Source organism: Quercus robur, chromosome 11 (genome assembly GCF_932294415.1).
Source record: "Quercus robur chromosome 11, dhQueRobu3.1, whole genome shotgun sequence".
In the NCBI taxonomy this organism is placed as follows: Eukaryota; Viridiplantae; Streptophyta; class Magnoliopsida; order Fagales; family Fagaceae; genus Quercus; species Quercus robur.
The window spans coordinates 44,465,359-44,485,854 of record NC_065544.1 but is presented as its reverse complement, the minus strand read 5'-3'; the positions used below and the strand labels follow the sequence as shown (position 1 = coordinate 44,485,854).

Here is a 20,496-nt window from a genome sequence, read left to right as displayed (position 1 = left end):
AAGTATAGAACGCTACTACTTATTCACCTCATAATTATACCTACATAGACAGGGGCGGAGCCATAAATTTTTGTTTGGGGGGGCCGATTTGTGTTGCTAATTTATTAGTCTATACAAACTTTTATACACATACACAAAGACATGTATCTATACACACACAAAAAAATTAGTATCTTTCATAATGAATCCTTAAAATTAAATGTTTCATAGAATTAAATTAATCTTTCACCATCTTCCATAGTGAAATCCTTACATTTTTCATTTTCAATATAAGTTATCAAATTGTCTACCATTGTGAGTAAAAAATTTTCAATTAAATTAATGAAGTGTTCAAAGACATAAATGATCCAAAACTTTAAAAAATACGAGAACACATTTTACCATAAAAAATGAATTTGAGAAACAATACGTTCTCTATAACTATTAAACAAATTGGACAAATTTTTTTAAGAACATTATTGGACCAACTCAAATAGTTAGGGGGGCCAAGTCCCATTTTTGAGGGCTAATTATTAAAATATTAAATATTTCTATATAGTAAAAAAAAATTCAAAAATTTTGGGGGGCCAACATGTAGCTCCGCCCCTGTATATAGATGATATTGTTTCATTGGTTGGGAGGACCATTTTCACGGTCTTTATGGACCTAATAAAAAACTACTAAACTCAACTGAGACAGTGGGACAAGGTAACAAGGTAAGATATGATATATTCATGATACCACAAAAACACAAAAGTCAACTTGAAACGTGCATCAAAATATCGTTGTCTACTTGTAGTGCGTTTTGTTTTTTTCTTTTTTAAACTTAATACTTGCATGGTATCTTTCTTTTTAAATTTTAGGTTTACACACTAATTTGGTTTTGTTTGCCAAAGTCAACTTCATAGGTGCATCATATAGAAATGTCTAGTTATAGCCTTTGATTTTAGTTTGGTTTTTTGGAGAGTATCTTTTATTTTGAAATTCACTTACTCTAACATGTTGAGCAAGGGAAAAGACAAGAATAATGTTTTTGTACCATAACTCTAAGAAAGCAGAGCTTCATTTTTTTATTTTTTTATTTTTTATTTTTTATTTTTTATTATTTTTTTTTTTTTTGCTGAATAAGAAAGCAGAGCTTGAGCTATAGAGCTTTTGTGATATAGATTATTAATTCTAATTAAAAAGCTCTTTGGCCTCTTTAGTGTTTGATTAATTACATTGAATGATATTACAAAGTTATGGATTTATAAAGCATGAACAATAAATTGTAAGCTTTTCCAAACTAAAATTTTTAACTTCCAATTTTTGCCTTAAAACTATTTTTAAATTTAAGGAATTCTTAAATCTCTTTTAGCATAAATTGTCAAAAAATTTGACATTTTTTGTTAGGAAAAAGCTAACGGATATTCTAAATATGTTAGTTTAAAAAATATTTTAAGAAAATTTTATAAAAAGAGAAAAAAAACTATTTTTTTTGTTGATAATTTTTAATATTTCTTATATGAGTAATATTAAACTTTTTTAAAAAATACCGTAAACGTACCGTTAATCGTATCTTTCTGTCGAGCTTTTAAGCAATCAAATCACACCTTTATTGCTAGTGCTAAGACTAGGACACACCCTATTGCTCTATAGTGAAAAGTAGCAGGAAGTCAAAGACGTAATGGGTAGGGTAGTATGGCACAATAGGCCGGTCATGATTAATAGGAATTCTTCAAAGTCTTTTAGCATAAATTGCCAAAAAATTTTGATATTTTTTGCTAAGAAAAAGTTTGCGGATCTTCTAAAAATATTAGTTTAGAAAATATTTTTAAAAATTTTTTAGATAAAAAACTAATTTTTTTTGGATAATTTTTAATATTTCTTTTGTAAGTAGTATTATTATTTTTTAAATAATTATTTAACAAATACTGTAAACGAACCTTTCTGCGAGCTTTTAAGCACTCAAATCACACCTTTATTGCTAGTGCTAAGACTAAGACACACCCTGATGCTCCGATAGTGAAAGTAGCCGGAAGTCAAAGACGTATTGGGTAGGGTAGTATGGCACAATAGGCCGTCATGATTAATCGTGTTGGAGGTACTTTTTAAAGGGTTGACAATGAGACTCCACGTTCTTTAGAATTTTGTGCAATTGAAAAGCACATGATGATAAATTTGAAGCAACGTGGTTAGGATAAGAGTTGTGTGGGGGAGGTTCGATATTCGAGTCTTCTAGTTAGATTTTGAGGGAAGTGACATTATTTGTACTATATATTCTCGATTGGAGATGATGATAATCCTTCGTTGACTTCTGCATAGGTGTGACCCATTGGTGAGCTAGCTGAGTACCTACTTCTTTTGTCATGGTTTGTGGTCTAAATGTCCATTAATTTTATGTTTTAATCTGCAGAAGATTAATATAAAAGTTATATATATAGTGGGCTGTTAGAATTGATAAAACAGGTAAAAGTTTTAGCTGGTTAATATGCAGAAGATTGATATAAAATTTGTAGTGGGTTGTTAGAATAGAATAATAGGTGTACTTGGCAATTGGGCTTCTCTGCATGCATGAGCTAATATATAATATATACCTTAAGAATCTTATTTTTGCAAAAAAGAGAGGCTAAAACACGTGGACAATTCAAGGGGTTGTCTTAGTAGTTTGTAAGGTTTCATGATATCAATAAAATCTCGGATTCAAAATTTCTTGCCAGTCTACTCCAAATAGATTCTTTATTATAATAACTTAATGTGTGTGAGACGAGAGACTGCACATGAAAAAGTCTGGATACTTTTATTTATAAAAAAAAAAAAGAAAAAAAAAAAGAAAAAAAAAAAAAGGAATTTGCAGGAAGCATCTCTAGAGATTTTTTACTTAGTTGAACCATAATGAAGAAAAAGTTGGTGATGAATTTACACTAATGTTCTGGCCAGGTTATCTAGAAACATCACCCCTCCCCCTTTTCTTCCTATCCAAGGAAACGTGGCATTGTGCAAAAGTCTACGCACTCTCTAGTTTTGGCATGTCTATCAAAATTCACAGGACCTTATCGATGATGTATACACGATGATACTACTTTTAGAGCTTCTTTAATCATTCCAATAACAAGTGCCAGTGTATAGTATAAGTATCGGCCTTGTTGCATAACCATCTAACTGCAATATGATTGAATAATTTTGTGGCTCACAATGTTGTTAAGTAGGCTGATTTTGTGTAATTATGAGAGATGAGATCATCACTTCCTTGTTGCTTACTTTTGACTTCAGAAAGGAGATGATGTTATTAAAGTGAGGAAAGGAAATTATTGTCTTATTGTCTTATGGTTTATCTGCAAGCGAAAAAGTTATAATTAAGGTTTATATTTGATCATTTTTAAGATTTTATAATCATTTTGAAGGTTTTATTCTCTTGAGATTGAAAATGTTTTATGTTCTTTTTAGGGTGTGAAACATTTTTGGACCTAAAGAAGGTTATTTTTTCATTAACAGAAAATTATTTTGGTTCGACAAAGTCTTTCAATACACTCGAAAGTGAGGAAAATATTTTCTAGAAGATGTTTTACACTGAATCAAACGAGGCCAAAGATTTAACAAACCAAACAAACCCTGAGGGTCACCTAAAGAAAAAGGGAAAGAGAAATAAATTGAAAAAAAAAGAAAAGAAAAGAAAAAAAAAAAGATTCAGTGTAATATAAATATAATGAATTTCCTTTCATATTTCATGAATGTTTTACTTCCATCTCAGAGCTTGTATTCTATCCAAAATAAAAAATAAAAAATCTCAGAGCTTGTGTTTTGTCTTTCTAACAAGGATTAGATTGATAGCGTTTGAACCAGTATAACAGGCAGTTTCAGTTTGATTTTAAAACCTTGCGATTGTCATATGTTCATCAGTAACCACATCGACAAAGAGGTTCATGAATCACACCCTCCTATTATTTATGAATTATGAGTACGAGAAGCATGTGCTTGCGCTCATCAACCATCATAGGTAGTTTCTTATGATTATATGAATGTTTGTATTGGCGGACGTAAGTGGTAATTGGCATATTTGAATAAACAACACACTTTGATGAACCAATATATATATATATATATATATTACTTAGATGATAAACATGGTCATGACTTTTGATCAAAAGGCGTATATGCTTGCGTTTATATATAAGACATGCACGGATGATATAATATATTTTCTTTGTGAAGGCAAGATGCATGTAAGAGCAGCATTAATTGTTAGCAATCTCAAAGGCAAAAGAACAGGGCTTTAAAGCAATCACACGTGAAGATGATGCAATTTTAAGGACAAAGTTTGACTTTAAATATATTTGAAGATATCTTTTCCTACCTACTACGTGATAAATTATAAAATTATTTATGTGTAGTATTTATACAAGTCACATCACTCATTAGAAAAGTCATATGATTAAATTATATGTTGATAGTTTTGTTATTTGCTATATAATAAGTTGGAATAAAATAACTACAAAAATATTTACAACCTAACTTTTTCCCAATTATAATATAATATCCCTTCTTCATAGTGATTTCACTTATTTGAATTCACATTGGTCTATAAAAACAATCATAGTCGAGGCAATGGTATTAGTTTCTTTTGATGACTGAGATGTTTCTCATGTACTTAGTGAATCCAATTTTTTGGTCCATAATTTAGTGAAATTGGCTTTGCTTTGTAATTTTGTGGAAACTTTTCTCCTATGTCTTCTATTCTTGCTTCTTGTTTATGTTCACACGTCACAAGAAGTAGATGGAGAGAGTTTCTTTAACTGAATTTTTCCTAAATATAAATATTTATATAGGAAAAAAAATTCTTTTGGTCATATAATTAAGACATAAGAAGACATTTTAGCATTCTTGTTTATTTTATTCTTTATTTAATAACTACCTTATAACTCATGCATATATATATATAAATACACAAGTTCATAACTTGATTGTAAGCACTGTGTGCCAAATTAAGTGGGATTAGTTTAATCATTTGGATTGTGATATAATAAAATTTATTATTATATATTACATCTTTCAATTAATTATTAAAATGTAGGGAATTTCAAAATTTTATTGAAAAGGCATAGTCCATTTTAATTTTTTGGATATGGCATAGTTCACACATTATATATCTACTATATTTTTAGAATCCAATATGCTTATGAATTGTGGATATAATTAGCTCAACTAGTATTTTATTTTAGAATAAAGGACTTGTATTCGAATTCCATACATACAAAAATTAAAATTTTGATTTTGTAAGGAATGTTTTTAAAAGAATTAAAGCTAAAACTAGTTTTTCTATCCATTTTGTACTAGCATTTAATAGAAAAATTTTCAAAGAAAACATGTTTTTTTTAATTGATAATTACGACAGAAGAGGTAGGACTTGAATCATATATGTTTCCATTAAAAACACCTAAAAATGCTTATCAATTAAGTAACAAGACTTTTCGCAATTATGTTGTTCTTGACTAACCTGGTTGTCAAACACCCCTATCAAGGTATTTGCAATATAAGGATTTAAGTATTTTGGGTGAAAACATTTGAAGCAAAGGGTTCTGGTTTCAATTTTTTAGTTTAAAAGCTTTGAATAAGCTATGGCAAGTATTATTAGTTTTTTTCATAAACATTATAGTTATGCAAAATTATACTGATTAAGTATAAGATATTATTTCAAATTCATAACACAAGTGATTTTGTTGGAATGAAATTCTCTAGCTCAAATTCATCGTGCATTGTTTAAAACTTATGTAAGTTGCATCTGTATCGATCTGAGATTTTTTTTTTGGGGAGAAGGTTGTATTTGAGATTTAAAATTATGTAAATTGAACAACTATTAGTATAAATTGCTTGACATGAATTTAATAACATAAGTCAATTTTTTAAGCTTTGGGTTCTTTGCTCTGGCAAAACCACTTGAGTTATGATACCCACTTGAGTTATGATACCCACTTGAGTTATGATACTATGATTTTGAAATAATATCTTAAATGCATCCTTAAAATTCAGCAAATAGAGGGGGGGTGGGACCTACACTCTCATACTTTATTCAAGTTATTAGTAACAATTATTCTTTAAATCTCTTAGTTTTAAATCCTTAAATTCAAATACTACCTAGCAATTGAAACACTTCATCTCACTAAAATCAACAAGTAGATTAAAGAACCTAAAGGGTTGCTCTAGTGATTGATTCCCAAGATCTCATAAATTAATTCATGAGATCCTTAGTTCAAAACTCTTACCCAACATTTTGAGGTCACCTCCGAGGAACTTCTCCGTTAAATTACTTGGCATGTGTTGAGACAGAAGACTACGTCAAGAGTTTCAGAACTCCAATTAACACCACACCCCCCCCCCCCCCCCCCCCCTCAAAAAAAAAAGTCAAAAGAGGAGTTTTGTCAAATGGAATTAAGAGAGAGAGAAAGAAGTAATAGTAAAAGTTGGATATTTGGCCACTGCAAATAATTTTCTCAGTGCAGCACTACAATGAAAAGGGGTGCGTGAGTGTGACTAACCTCATGCTAATTTTATTGTGTTTCATTAATTAGGATCTTTTTCATTTACTTCAAAATGAAGATAGTATAATTCATAAGAAAAATGAAATAGCTTATAAATTGACAGATTATCTGAAATGATGTAATTTATCCAAACAAAAATTTCGATTCTCAATTCAGTTTGACACGTAGCCAATCATAATAATTCTGTTCCCAAAATGATTCTACTTTCAGGTAATTGGACGATTCATGCATGGTATTTTTTTTTTAAGCAAAGCTCCATGTTTTTCAAGTTCATTTTGGAAGGTGATGAGCTAGGCTCAAAACTGAAAAGTTCAATGATCTGGAATTTCCGGGCACGACCTTGATTAGGATAGGAGGACGTGTATACTTTTACATCACGAGAAGAAAAATGAGCTTTGGTTCCATAATTTCTTCCATACAAAGAAATTAGACAAGTGTCCAGGAAAAGTGAGCTGCACAAAGATCGAATTTGCTTTTACTAATTAGTTCAGTTGGATATCATCATGGAGATACTTGAAATTTTGGCCTCGAAATAATGTTTGCCATATTTTTTTTTTTCTCTTATCTATTTCACTTCTCCTCAATTAGATATCCAAGTTAAATTAGCTTTTGTTTACTTCTCTTGAAAATGAAATGGGGCTTTAAAAACATTAATTTGCACCACCACATCATTTGGGCGAGTTGATACCTTCCCCAACCTCAAGTTTGGGAGAGTAAGAGAGGGCATGGGTTCGAACTGTGAGGGAAACATATTTAGCATGCAAGACTTGCAAGTATTTCTAATGATCTCAAAAGAAGAAGAAGAGGTTCAGTTGCTTAATATAATTGGTTATTGCATTTTATAACCAAACACTGAAATTACAGAGGAGGGAATGAGGATATGAGGATCTTTCCCTCTTGATTACACAAAAGAATCTATCTAACAATATTGTGAACAATAAAATTAGTAATACCCATACAAACGTTGGACAAAGCTGGTTTCCTTTACTGGAAAGACCATGCATTTCTGATGAACAATTCAAGACAAGCAAATAAACTTGGTTCAAATCCAGATTTCACTTCTTCCCTTCACGGCTGTGATGCACTGCATGCGTGTAACTTACTAATACAAAAACAAAACAATTCAATAATGGAAAACATAATTATCTACAGACTACAGGTGGCAGATCAACAAACAAAAGAAACTCAAAGATAAGAGATATGATAAATTTTGACAACATATATTTCCATGATGCTAATGCTAGGGACATAAATTATGATGGTATCAAACTAACAACCCTTTCACGTGGCCAAGTGTTTGCGCTCAACTAGCATTTCTTGATATTTCTAATGTAAACATTTATGGTCTGTATGGATTGAGGAGGAGGGAGGGGGAGTGGAGTAGAGTAGAGTAGAGTAAAATTGGCCAAAAATTAGACTAATTTCTTGTCAACTCTACTCTACTCCCTTCTACTCCCCCTCTCTCCCCTTCAATCCAAACGGGCCCTTAGGGTTCAAATTCCTTATGATTGGTGTGCCTAGCTAATTTTCATACAAAGAAAATGTATAAATTTTTCAATAAGACTAATGACACAATTTATTTCACAACTACTGAGGTGGTAGATTGCGATCAGTGAGCAATATAATTGATGTCAGTTGTGGTTTCAATGAAAATGTAACTGTACCCATCACAATTTGTCATCTCTCAAGTGGTGAAATTTGTTCTGTTTGTAGGATTGTTAATAGTTATTTTGAAGTATCACATTCAAACATTCTTCAAAGTATAATACTTTTACACAATAAGTAAAATAAACAAAACAATCTCATTCAATGCAAAATATATATTACTTAATGCTCATTTGAGAGAGTTTATTTTTATTGGTTTATTGGACTTAAAAATAAGTACGTCTGCTGCTCATTCAGAGTAGTATTTGGTAAATTACAAATTATCACAAAAACCTTCATTTAAAATCTAACTTCCCTATCAGCAAAACATACCCTCACTTCCCTCAACAAACATAAAGAAGTCTGGAAGAATTTAGGACCTTGAGGAATAGAAGAATTAAGATGGCTATGAGATTTGATTCTTTAATCCTCTCATCTTATCTTTGCTCTTGATGATAAATCCTTATTTCCTAAACACACAGCATGATTTTCTGTTTATGTACACTCTATTCCTTGCATGCTTAATATGATTAATAATTTGATAGATGTTACATGCAATGTGACCACAGCAATGGAGTCAGGGAGCTTAGTGAAGAAAACAAACAGCTGAAGATGAAAGATCTTCAGGGAAACATCCAACTAATGAAACATTCTGCAGTTGACCAAGTGACAATGAGCGAAAATCAAATGCATACACGACCATTAATGTCTCACATGGATCACATGGAGACCTCAAAGCTAGGATTCTTCACCGTAAATGATCTTTATGTTGGGAAAACAATGAGCATCGAATTCACAACTAATGACCCTTCATCTTTGCCTCACTTCTTGCCTAGAGAAGAGGCTGATTCCATTCCCTTCTCAATGCAAGAATTCCCAAAAATCCTTCGACTCTTTTCAATCTCTGAAGGTTCTCCCCAAGCAAAAACAATAGAAAACACACCCAAACACTGTGAGCCCATCAAGGGAGAGACTAAGTTTTGTGCTGCCTACTTAGAATTAATGCTTGATTTTGTACATGCCACTTTTGGATCAAACACCCCTTTCAAAGTTCTAACCACAACCCACCTCACAAAATCAACTACTCTTCAACAAAACTAGACCTTCCTAGAAGTGCCTCAAGAGGTGTCAGCTCCAAAGATGGTAGCATGTCATGTTATGCCTTACCCTTATGTGGTTTATTATTGCCATAGCCAAGAAAGTGAGAACAAGGTCTTCCAAATTTCACTAGGTGGTGAGTATGGAGAAAAAGTGAAAGCTATTTCTGTTTGCCACATGGACACATCGGCCTGTGATCCCAACCACATTTCATTTCGCCTTCTCAGCATCAAGCCAGGAACATATCCAATTTGCCACTTCTTCTCTGCTAATAATCTTCTTTGGGTTCCTTACTAAATAATTTGATCAAGGACCAACCTTGTGAGTGTAAATGAAAGCTATTCTGCTTTCTTTTAGTAAATTATCATGTTCATGTTTCCATCTATGGTAGTGTTGCCTTTCCAGCCAAAAAATAAATAAATAAATCTATGGTGCTGCTTGCTTTTTATTTTTCCATACTTTTATTTGTAAAGTGTGACAAGAAATTCTGAGTTTTTAAATGAATATAGCAAAATTGATTTTTGTAAAAAAAACTTTAGTTCGTGGAATTCATGTGTCAATTCTACAAAATGGAATTGAACTCTGTTGGCTTTCAGTTCCAAACAAAAGTCAAACAACAAACTCACTAATTCCTCTTATTTTACTTCGATATAGATACAACAAAAGCAATTTTTTTTTTGTTTTTTGATCTATTGAAGGCCTTAGCAGTTCCCAAACAACCTAAGTTAGAGTTCGCCAAAAAATAAAGACTTTTTTTCAACCCTTAATCCCTTACCCCTTGTGAGGACAAGCCCAAAAGCTCCCCTTCTCAGAAGTTAATGGAATGTATGAAACTCCAATTAAGGCAATTGTAGCCCAAAACTAATGTAAATCCGATTAAGAAAAATTAACATACAAGCCTAAAAGTCCAACCATGAAACCCAGGAACATGTCAAATAAAATGGTAGTGACGAGACTGAAATATACAAAATCCCAGATAGCAACCATAGAGCTCAAAAACAATGCAAAATTTTGCCAACCCAGACCTAAGCTTGAAACAAATTTTAGGACCCAATCCAACCCATCAAGCCATAAAAACCCAGCCAAGGGGTTGAATCAGTTCGGTCTGGCTCAAGCTAATGGTTGAATGCATACCCCTAACAAAAAAAACAACTATCTAAAGACAGCAATTGTAAAACAAAAGCCCAATATGATCACAAAGCAACATAGTACACCCTTGTGAACACAAAAGCAGATCACCAGTATAAACCACAATATATTCAGTTAGGTAGCAATTAACCCATGAAGATCATCCTATTTAATCCAAGGATTGTCTTTGAAATGACCATCAAATGGCGATCAAAAGATTATATAATGATAATAAGAGAGAAAAGGGGGAGATGAGGGAGTATTTACTGCAGATTAGCATCAGAAATAATTGTTATAATGATTTGGTTCACGTTAATTCATAAATTGTCTACCAAAACAAAAACAAAAACAGAACATTGATCTAGTAGAGTATATGGAATACATAGACCTACCACACGAGAAACCTCTCACTTCATTTTCGCTTCCTTAAACAAGACATGACGATTCACCCGAGGGTCATATTTCCGAAACTCCAGCTTCTCAGTCATCTTAGTAGGCTTCCTCTTGACATAGAAGAAACCAGTCCCAGCAGTTGAGACAAGACGGATGAAAGTTGCTGCAGCCTTCTTCTTGTTACCCATTCCTAACTACACGCAAAAAAACCAATTTAATAAGTATCGGAAAATACATGTTTCATAACGAAATAACTGAGGTAGAATTTATGTGTCAACATGTCGATGCCAAATTTGTAATCATTACATGTATATTACATTTCACTGTACATGGTTTTGACATATAAGTGTTTAACAAAATATTCCTCCTCCCAAAACTGTGTCCACTCTAACAAAAAGCCCAAACAAAACCATTTCAAACTACACAAAAGTTAATAATTTTTTACTTCTAGAATCATTAATACACAAAAAATCTTAAAACTTAAGTTTGATAACTGATGTGGATAGAAAAAAATCTTCAAAAGAAAAAGGAAAATTGAAGATATGACCCAAAAGCAAGAGATCCTATAGGAAGTCAAAGATATAGGCATGAGATTAACAATGCTCTTTGCACCAACAAGATCCTGTCCACTTTTTTTTTAGCATCATTGTGTTTGTGTTTGGTTTAGAGTGTATATGCAAAATATGTAATCATTACAGGCATATTACTATTTCTAGTACTACTTGTAAATTTGTAGAGAAGAAAATGAAGAAAAAACTATAAAGGCACCAAGAAAGAGAGAGATAAGGGCTTAAAGTAGATTAATTAATTATTTTTTTAAAAGGCCTTCTTGGGTTTCCTTGAGAACAGTACTACACAACAAACTGAAGAACTCGAAAATCACTTTGAGTTAATCAGCATTAGAAAGACGTCATCTCTTCTTGGTATGAAACCATAAGAAGAACCATTAGAAATTTTTTTTACTATTTTTTATAAGAGTTTTATCTTTTATTGAATGAAAATGGATTGTAATACAGTAATCATCTAAAATTACAACTATAAAGAAAAAATAACAGATTTGAGAAAGACTGGCTGGCGAATGCAGTCATTTAGTCATACAACGAATGTAAGAAAATCGTCTCAGTTCTGTCATAGTTTGTTTAACTCTTTCAAACGTTTGCCTATCATGTTCTCTCCAAATAGTCCACAACAGGCCTAAGGAATAGCATTCCAAATATTTCAATATCGATGCCTGTCAAAATGACCCTTCCAACATGCCAGTAAATCAATCACCTTTTGAGGCATAACCCACTGCACCCCAAAGAAACAAAGCACAAGAGGCCAACAATCTGTGGCAATATCAGTGTGGAAAAGTATGCTCAACTGATTCCCCATTCCTCTTGCACATGCAGGAGCAATCCACGACAACAATATTCCATTGAATTAAGTTACACATCATAAAAAAAATTTCCTCAAGCAGTTGTCAGTCCATGTAAAGAAAGTTACTTTGGTAGGGGCTTTAACCCTCCAAATACTCTTCCAAGGAAAGAAGCGAGTTTGCCAATATACAAGGACTTGACCTCAATATTTTACTTTTTGTTGGAATCCAGGCGATCTGGTCTTCTTCTTCCCTTCTTATCTTTAGTAGAATAGATCAGATTTAAAAATCTGCTAGCGAGGCCAACTTCCAAATGGTTCTTATTATTTCATACCAAGAAGAAATGGGTTCTAAAGGCAACCATAAATTATTCAATTTGTAGAAGTCTTTTCTCTTGCAAACTAAAGATTCCTTACTTTTCATATGAATGGAGGAGGTCCTTTGGCCAAGTATATTTACTGCTTGGCCATGAAAATTTATGTCAATTTTTTTGAAAAATTCAATAGTTACAATGGGGTAGTGGAGATTTAAACCCGTTGAAAACTCCAGGAAGTGTCAGTTGAGCTGCAAAGCTTTTGACTTTATGTCAATACTCTTTTTTCATTCAACTATTAGTGTAATTAGTGCTGGAGGAACAACTACAAATGCAACCATCTATACTAATCTCACTCCTCTAGTACAAGATCCTAAATAACACTAGAAATGGCAATGTGCAAGTGAATGAATTAAACATGGATGACATGAAATTGGGTTTCTATAAGCTTATATACTTCTATAATGTTGTTTTGCACATTGCAGAGAAAGCTCTAATAGCAACTATATATAGTAGCAATAATATTATATTAACACAGCCAAAAGATCATTCCTTTGACCAAAAATTACATTACATTTTTCAGAAATAGAAAACATTTACTAAGGGAGATAGCCTTGGAAAAGAAAAAGTCAAGGAAACAGAATCAAGACCCAATTTAAAACTTACTAGAGAGTCAAGAACTAGTGTAAAAAAAGGGTACTCAATTAAAGATTAACAAGAGGGTCATGAACTGGTAGAAACTACAATGCTTTTTTAACATCACATAAATAAATTCATGAGATGCTTACTGGAGATTGGCGGTGGCGGCGGCGGCGTGAGTAGCAGTGGGTCGAGAGGAGTGGGACGAGCCGTGTATCGTGAGAAAAGAGAGGAGTCCTTTTATGCGGCAGATGGCTTCAGAAATATTAGCGGTGTGTACTGTATAGAGGAAGAAAAAAGAGTGAAGGAACATGGCGAATCTATGATTTAAAAAAATAATAATATAAATCAATAAATAAATAAATAAAACCCACAGCAAAACAAAATATAATTGAAAATTATATATATATATATATATATATATTTTGGAGTAAACAACAATATTTATTAGAAAATGATATTTTACCTTTTTTTTTTTTTTTAGAATGATACAATATTAGATTTAGTAAGGCGGTAATGTTTAACACAATTATTAACACGAATACTAACACAATTGTTTATGAGTTAATGTTAAGTGTAAATAGATTCATGTTTTATCAAGTCAGATAATTTCAATAAGATTAGAGCATTCACATTAGTCTTTGCAAAAATTTATGTCTATTTTAAAGTAAGAACTTTTTTTTTTTTTACATACTCACTTTTCAAAACATCCTACATCAAATTATCTATTTTATATTACATTTTTATTAAAATATCAATTTTTTTATTTTTTTAATTGTTTCTCTTTTTCACATACAACAACCATCATTCACTTCATTCATACATCCTAGTAGTATGTAAAGAAAAAATAAAAATCTAAATACAAAATAAATAGATTGTAGCAACTTTACAAATTTACATATTTTTAACTTGACTGATGTGAGTGATTTTGGAACTTAGATGTATAAAATTGACACTTTAAAAAAAAAAATGGCATTGCGCGATGCAAATTCTCTTATTATGTGAAACAATTCCAAGTTAACATGCTTAACTTATATTAAAATACTAATAAATAATTAATTAAAAACTAACTTTGTGCATGCAAACTTTGGTACAAGTGAACGTAGCCATATGATTGTGCGCACAAGTCATCAAGCCTAAATATGCAGACAAGAGTTGGTAGAGTTATTTATGAAGTCTTTTGGCTGAATATTGCAGAAAATCGAGTTTATTTGTGATATAGGTACTATTCAAAGTTATTTGGGAAAATGAGGAAAGAGAGTGAAGCTTCAATAGTGCTCTCATGCTCTTATGCATGTAGATACAGTTAAGTCTTGCAGGTCTCATTGCAAGAGTGTTGTGGCCTCCTTGGTTGGTGAGGCCATGTTAGAGGTATCAAGAAACAATGACAGCAAAGCTAGAAGAGTTATGGAAAAAATTCTCTTTCACGAAAGAGGAAGGTGAGAGTATAATATCTCTAGGGAGTAATAGCACGGAAGCAGTAAAGGAAATAGGGAAGAAATGCCTCATGATGAAAGTACTTGTGCACAAAAGTAAAACGTTGGAAGCACTTCGAAAAAATTTGAGAATGCTTTAGAAACCCAATAAGGGAGTTCAGATAACGGAGATAGATGATGAGTTACATTTAGTCGAGTTCGGCGATGGACAAGATAAGAAGAAAATCATGGAAATGAGCCCTTGGAGCTATGAGAAGCAACTGATTTTGTTAAAGGAGTTTGAAGGCAAGCAAGTTCCAAAGGACATATCCATAAGGCAGTCTCTGTTTTGGGTTCAAATTTTTAATCTTCCATTGATGAGCAGAACCTATGAGACAGGATAGGCTATAGGTTCTACTTTAGGAGAGGTAATGTCCATTGACGTATCTAATTCGGGGGCCCAATAAGGAAAGTATATCCGGGTTCGAGTGAAGATCGATGTCACAAAGAAACTAGTCAAAGGAAAGAAAGTTAAGATTGAAGGTGGCGAGCAAAGATGGATTAGCTTTAGGTATGAAAGAATTCCGAACTTCTGTTATAGATGTGGTCTTCTTAGCCACGACCTGAGGGATTGTGCTGAAGCCTCGGATAAAGAAAACCACACGGAGCAAACAACCCTTCAATACGAACCATGGTTGAGAGGCAAGGTGTCGCCAAGGTCAAGAAGTGAGGCACCAAAAGGAGGACTAAGCTTTGGGCTGAGTAGGGGAGAAAAACAAAGTGGCGACGAAGAAAGGCTCCTAGAGAAGGACTCTCACGTGCCACCTATGACAGAAGGGTTGGGAGGTGGTGAGGGGTCAACGCTACACAACCTAGGGAGTAGGAACACAAAGAATGAGACAAACGGGGCAGATTCTAGAAATCAGACTCCAGGAAATATTCACGAAAGAGGACTGGACAGTGGCATCAAGTTGAACACAGGATCTTTCCTTTCCAAGGAAAGGAAAATTTGAATAACCCCACAACCCAAAAAAAGGCTGTAAAAGATATGATGTGGGAGAAAGGGACTCAATAGAGGGAAGAGCCTCGATTCAATTTCTGTTTGGCGCCAAAAGGAGATAAAAGCCAAATAAAAAATGAGGAGGCAAAGGGCCCGATGGCCATGTGTTTCAACGAAGAGCTGGGCTGGGTTGCTAAGAGCTTGGGCCTGAAAAGCGGGCACGGGAAGAGGCTCGCAACGAAGGCCCAAAGTATAAAGGAGAGCATGGGTCTGGACCAACTGGGCAGCAAGAGACTCGGCCCTTTACCCTTTCAAGAACTTGAACAAAATACTTTAGAGCAGAAACGAAGGAAAGTAAAGAGCAAAACAAACATCACACAAGAGAATAAACTAATAGGGATGGCGGAGAGGCGGCGGTTGTGCAGTAGTGCTGTCGAGCCCGATGTGTGTCTTGGCTTGGAATTGTCAAGGTCTTGGATCACCCCCGGCAATTCGAATTCTCACCGATGAGGTGAAATCAAAAAAATCCAATCCTAGTTTTCCTTGTGGAGACCAAAGCAAGTTCTAGCAAAATGAAGGGATTCATGAGAAAATTGGAGTTGACTCATGGGATTGATGTATTGAGCGACGGAAAGAGCGCTGGGTTGGCAATGATTTGGAAGGGGTTGAATCTATGGAGGGCGACTAGGTTTTACGAGCATCCAGATGCGAGGAAAAGGAGTATTTCATGGAGTTTGCTTAAAACACTGAAAAATCAGTGTGACATGCCGTGGGTGGTCTTCAGTGACTTCAACAAGATCACCCACCCCGACATGAAACTAGGCTAGGCAGATCGGGATGTCGATCAAATGAGGGGTTTTAGAGATTGCTTGAGTGCCTGCGGGTTACGTGATATGGGCTTTGTTGGTAGTAGGTTTACATGGTGCAATGGTCGGTTTGGGGACCAACGAACCCTTATACGGCTGGATCAAGTGGTGGCTAATGAGGGCTAACTAGCGAGATTCTCTGAAGCGCAAGTCCATCACATTCCAATGGTAGCTTCAGAACACTGCCTATTGGCTTTATTTTTAAGAAAAAATCTCCACCAAAAATAGTGAAGAAGAGATTCTTATTTGAGGCAATGTGAACTAAAGATGATAGATGTAAAGAGGTGATTGAAGGGCTTGGGATCCATTGCGGTCTGAAGTTGATATTCAAGAGAGGATAAAAAATTGCCAAATGCAACTACGGAGATGGAATCACAGGGTCTATGGGAACGTGAATAAGGTTCTGAAGCTGAAACAAGCTCGGCTTAGACAACTTGAGGCGTTGAATCTGTTGCACGAGACACTGGAGGAAATTTAGGGATTAAAAAAGGAAATCAATGAGACTCTCATAAGGGAGGAGGTAATGTGGAATCAAAGATCCAGGGCCCTTTGGATTAAATGCGGAGATCGTAATACAAAATTCTTCCACACTACGGCAAATCAAAGATAAAGGATAAACAAGATTGAAGGGCTACGAGGGCGAATGATGTGTGGTATGACAAGCCCGAAGATATTGAGAGAGAAGTCCTTGGGTCATGGCAAGCCCCTCTTCTTTTGCAGCTAGCCTGGAAGCCATAAATCCATGGGTCACGGCAGATATGAATGCTTTCCTCCTAAAGGAGTTTAGTGTGATGGAAGTTAGGAAAACACTACATCAAATGCACCCCACCAAAGCCCTCGGCCCCAACGGTATGTCTCCTATCTTTTATCAAAAGTACTGGGATGTTGTTGGAGATAGTGTAACAAACTCGGTTCTTCAATTACTAAATTCTGGATGTATGCCGAATGGTTTGAATGAAACTTATATTTGTCTTATACCTAAGGTTAACTCCCCCCAAAAAATATCCGAATTCAGACCTATTAGTCTATGTAACGTTCTCTATAAAATTGTCGCAAAAGTCTTGTCTAATAGGTTGAAGCTGATTCTGCCTGAAGTCATTAGCGAGTCTCAGAGTGCTTTCGTACCGAGAAGGCAGATAATTGATAATGTGATTGCACCATTCGAGACTATGCATAACATTGATCTAAGAAGGAGGGGAAAATAGGGTCTGATGGCAATAAAGCTCGATCTAAGCAAAGCGTACGACAGAGTGGAGTAGGCATATTTGGATGCAATGATGAGAAAATTGGGGTTTGCAGAGCGATGGATTAATCTAATTATGATGTGTGTGACGATGATGACTTACTTAGTTCTCATCAATGGGGAGCCAAAAGGAAGAATAAGCCCATCAAGGGGGTTGCATCAAGGCGATCCCATTTCCCCGTATCTTTTCCTTTTATGCTCTGAAGTGCTTTCAGCTATGTTGAAGAGAGAGGAAATAGAGGGCAGAATTAGAGGGGTGTCGATGTGCCGTGGTGCTCCTCAAGTGTCCCACTTGCTGTTCATAGGTGATAGTATCATATTTTGTAGGGCAAGTGTGAGGGAGGGACAGAGGGTGATGAAGGTGCTAGCTGATTATGAATACGAATCGAGGCAGAAGCTGAATAAGGAGAAGACGTCACTGTTCTTTAGTAGAAATACCAACAAAGACAGTCAATAAGCAATTAAGGAGCTATTTGGGGCCCAAATCATTCAACAACATGAAAAATATTTGGACTTGCCCCGGTTTGTGGGTCGTGGAAAAAAAAGGCTTCTACTTGAATAAAAGACCAAGTCGGGAGGAAAATAACAAATTGGAAAGGAAAGTTGTTGTCTAATGCTGGTCGTGAGATTCTAATTAAGGCAGTCGCCCAAGCCACTCCTACCTATACAATGAGTTGTTTCAAGATCTCGGACTCTCTTTGCAAAGAGCTAAATTTGATGATAAGCAATTTCTAGTGGGGGCAGAAAGATAAGGAGAGGAAAATGACTTGGATCTCATGGGAGAAGCTGCGCATCCCAAAATCAAAAGGTGGCATAGGGTTTAAGGATTTCAAGGCTTTCAATCTCGCGCTCCTAGCCAAACAAGGGTGGCAGATACAACAAAACCCAAACTCCATTACCCACAAAATACTTAAAGCAAAGTATTTCGTGGGAAGCAATTTCATGGAGGCAAACCTGGGTCGAAGACCCTCATATGTGCGGAGAAGACTACTAGTAGCAAGAGAAGTAATTGAGAGGGGGTCCCACTGGATTGTTGGAAATGGGAAGAAGGTCAAGATTTGGAGAGATAGATGGATCCCAACCCCATATACCTTTAAAGTAGTCAGCCCAAGAAGTCAGACAAAAGAGATGGACAGAGTAGAGTAGCTAATATATAGAGAGAGTGGATCATAGGATGCTAATTTGTTGAGGAGCAATTTCTTAGCTCATGAAGCAGAAGTTATTTTAGACATCCCCATTAGCCCCACCCTCCCTAAGGATTCGCTGGTTTAGGCATGGACAAAGAATGGCTCTTTCACTGTCAGAAGTGCCTATGGGATGGCATTTAATTTCATTAAGGAAGGAAAAAAAGCAAGATGGTAAGGAGGGCAACTTAGATAGAACTAAGATGAGGGAATAATGGAAGTTCATATGGCAGTTGGAATGCCTAAATAAGACAAAACAATTTTTTTGGAAAGCCTGCAAAAACATTCTCCCAACCAACTTTGCTTGCATTAAGGAAAATCACCAAGGATGATAGTTGTGGTTTGTGTGGATTGTATGAAACCTCGGGCCATATTCTTTGGGATTGTAAGATATCTTCAGAGGTGTGGAAAATTGTGGAACTGTCAACAAAGGTTAAGGACCAATTTCAGTGCCTAAAGGAATTTATTGATATGGTGTGGAGGCTGAAGGAGGATAAGAGTGTCCAAGACTGGGAAAGTTATGTAGTCACGGCATGGAAAATCTGGAACAATAGGAATGTCTTTAAGCATAAAGGACATTATAAACAGCCCAAGCAAATTGCAGAGGAGGCCCGTAACTAAACCGAGGAATGCAGACAATCTATTACTACCCCCATTTTGAATTCCTGCTTGAGCCAAAATTCTTTGGAAACCGTTAAGGGATGGATGGTATAAAGTCAATGTGGATGGAGCTATTTTCTCGGATTCAGGCAGCTGTGGTGTTGGAGTCATAATCAGAAATGAGAAGGGCCAACTCATGAGTGCACTAAGCAAAAGAATTCATCTCTCTTTAGGGCCCTTAGAGGTTGAGGCAATGGCTATGGAGGAAGGCGTTTAGCTGGCAAAAGATCTAAGCCTCAAGGAGATCATCATCGAAAGAGATGCAAAGCAGGTTGTGATGGCCATTTCTGATGCAGGTTCTGCCCCAAGCTTGATCAGTAAGGTGATAGAGGGAGTGAGACTCTAGTTGCAGCACTTTAAATCCTGGACGATATCTCATGTAGGTAGAAATGGAAATATGGTTGTGCATCAGTAAGCCAAGCATGCTAAGTCTGAGGATTATTGTACTATTTGGGTGGAGGATACCACCCCCCCCCCCAAAAATTGTATCAAAACAGGTTCTTATGGATGTAATCTCTATGGATAGTTGTCCAAATCAATGAAATTGCAGTTGGTGCTTGTTTAAAAAAAAAAAAAAAAAAAAAAAAAAAAAAAGGGAAAGAGAGTGAATTTCGGCTACACCGTTGTTGAAATTCTAACAAAAAGTATGAGAGAGGAAAGGTAAATGATGTGATGGGAGGAGGGAGAAAAAATTTGAATTTCGGTAATGAGATTACTGAAATTCTTGCTGCTCGAAATTCCTGCCCAGTTACTAGGTGAAGTGCCCGAAGGAGGAGTGGCTGAAAGGAAACCAATTGTGGCAACCAAGTTGCGAAATCTTGGGGGGGGATTTTAATAGTAATTTTGGCAATGGATTGGAGGAAAAAAAATATGTGGCAATGAAATTGCCAAAAATGAAGGGAAAAAAAGTTTTGTGGCAGCCAAGTTTCGAAATTGGAGAAAAGAAGATTTAGGCCGAAAATTGGAGGAAAAAAAAAAAGAATTGTGGCAATGGAATTGCCGAAATAGAAGGAAAAAAAAACGTGGCAATTGATTTGTGACAATGTTGTTGCCAGAATGAAA

General features: G+C 35.0%; 1 protein-coding gene and 1 pseudogene across 2 annotated transcripts; one reads left to right on the top strand and one right to left on the bottom strand.

Annotated features, from left to right (window-relative positions):
* Positions 1-7,289: 7,289 nt before the first annotated feature.
* LOC126706334 (uncharacterized) lies at positions 7,290-10,951 on the bottom strand. Of its 2 annotated transcripts, none has more exons than XM_050405752.1 (2): positions 10,757-10,951; positions 7,290-7,596 (listed from the first exon to the last, which is right to left on the bottom strand). In XM_050405752.1, the coding sequence occupies exon 1, from the start codon at positions 10,943-10,945 to the stop codon at positions 10,772-10,774; it is 174 nt and encodes a 57-aa protein (XP_050261709.1). In that variant the 5' UTR covers positions 10,946-10,951; the 3' UTR covers positions 7,290-7,596; positions 10,757-10,771. The 2 variants fall into 2 exon arrangements, with proteins under 2 accessions (XP_050261709.1, XP_050261710.1); XM_050405753.1 differs by having other exon boundaries at positions 7,290-7,592.
* LOC126705088 (BURP domain-containing protein BNM2A-like) lies at positions 8,691-9,672 on the top strand (annotated as a pseudogene).
* Positions 10,952-20,496: the final 9,545 nt, after the last annotated feature.

Excerpts from the sequence above, each read along its gene's own strand:
- LOC126706334 (XM_050405752.1), bottom strand. The coding sequence starts at position 10,945 with ATGGGTAACAAGAAGAAGGCTGCAGCAACTTTCATCCGTCTTGTCTCA.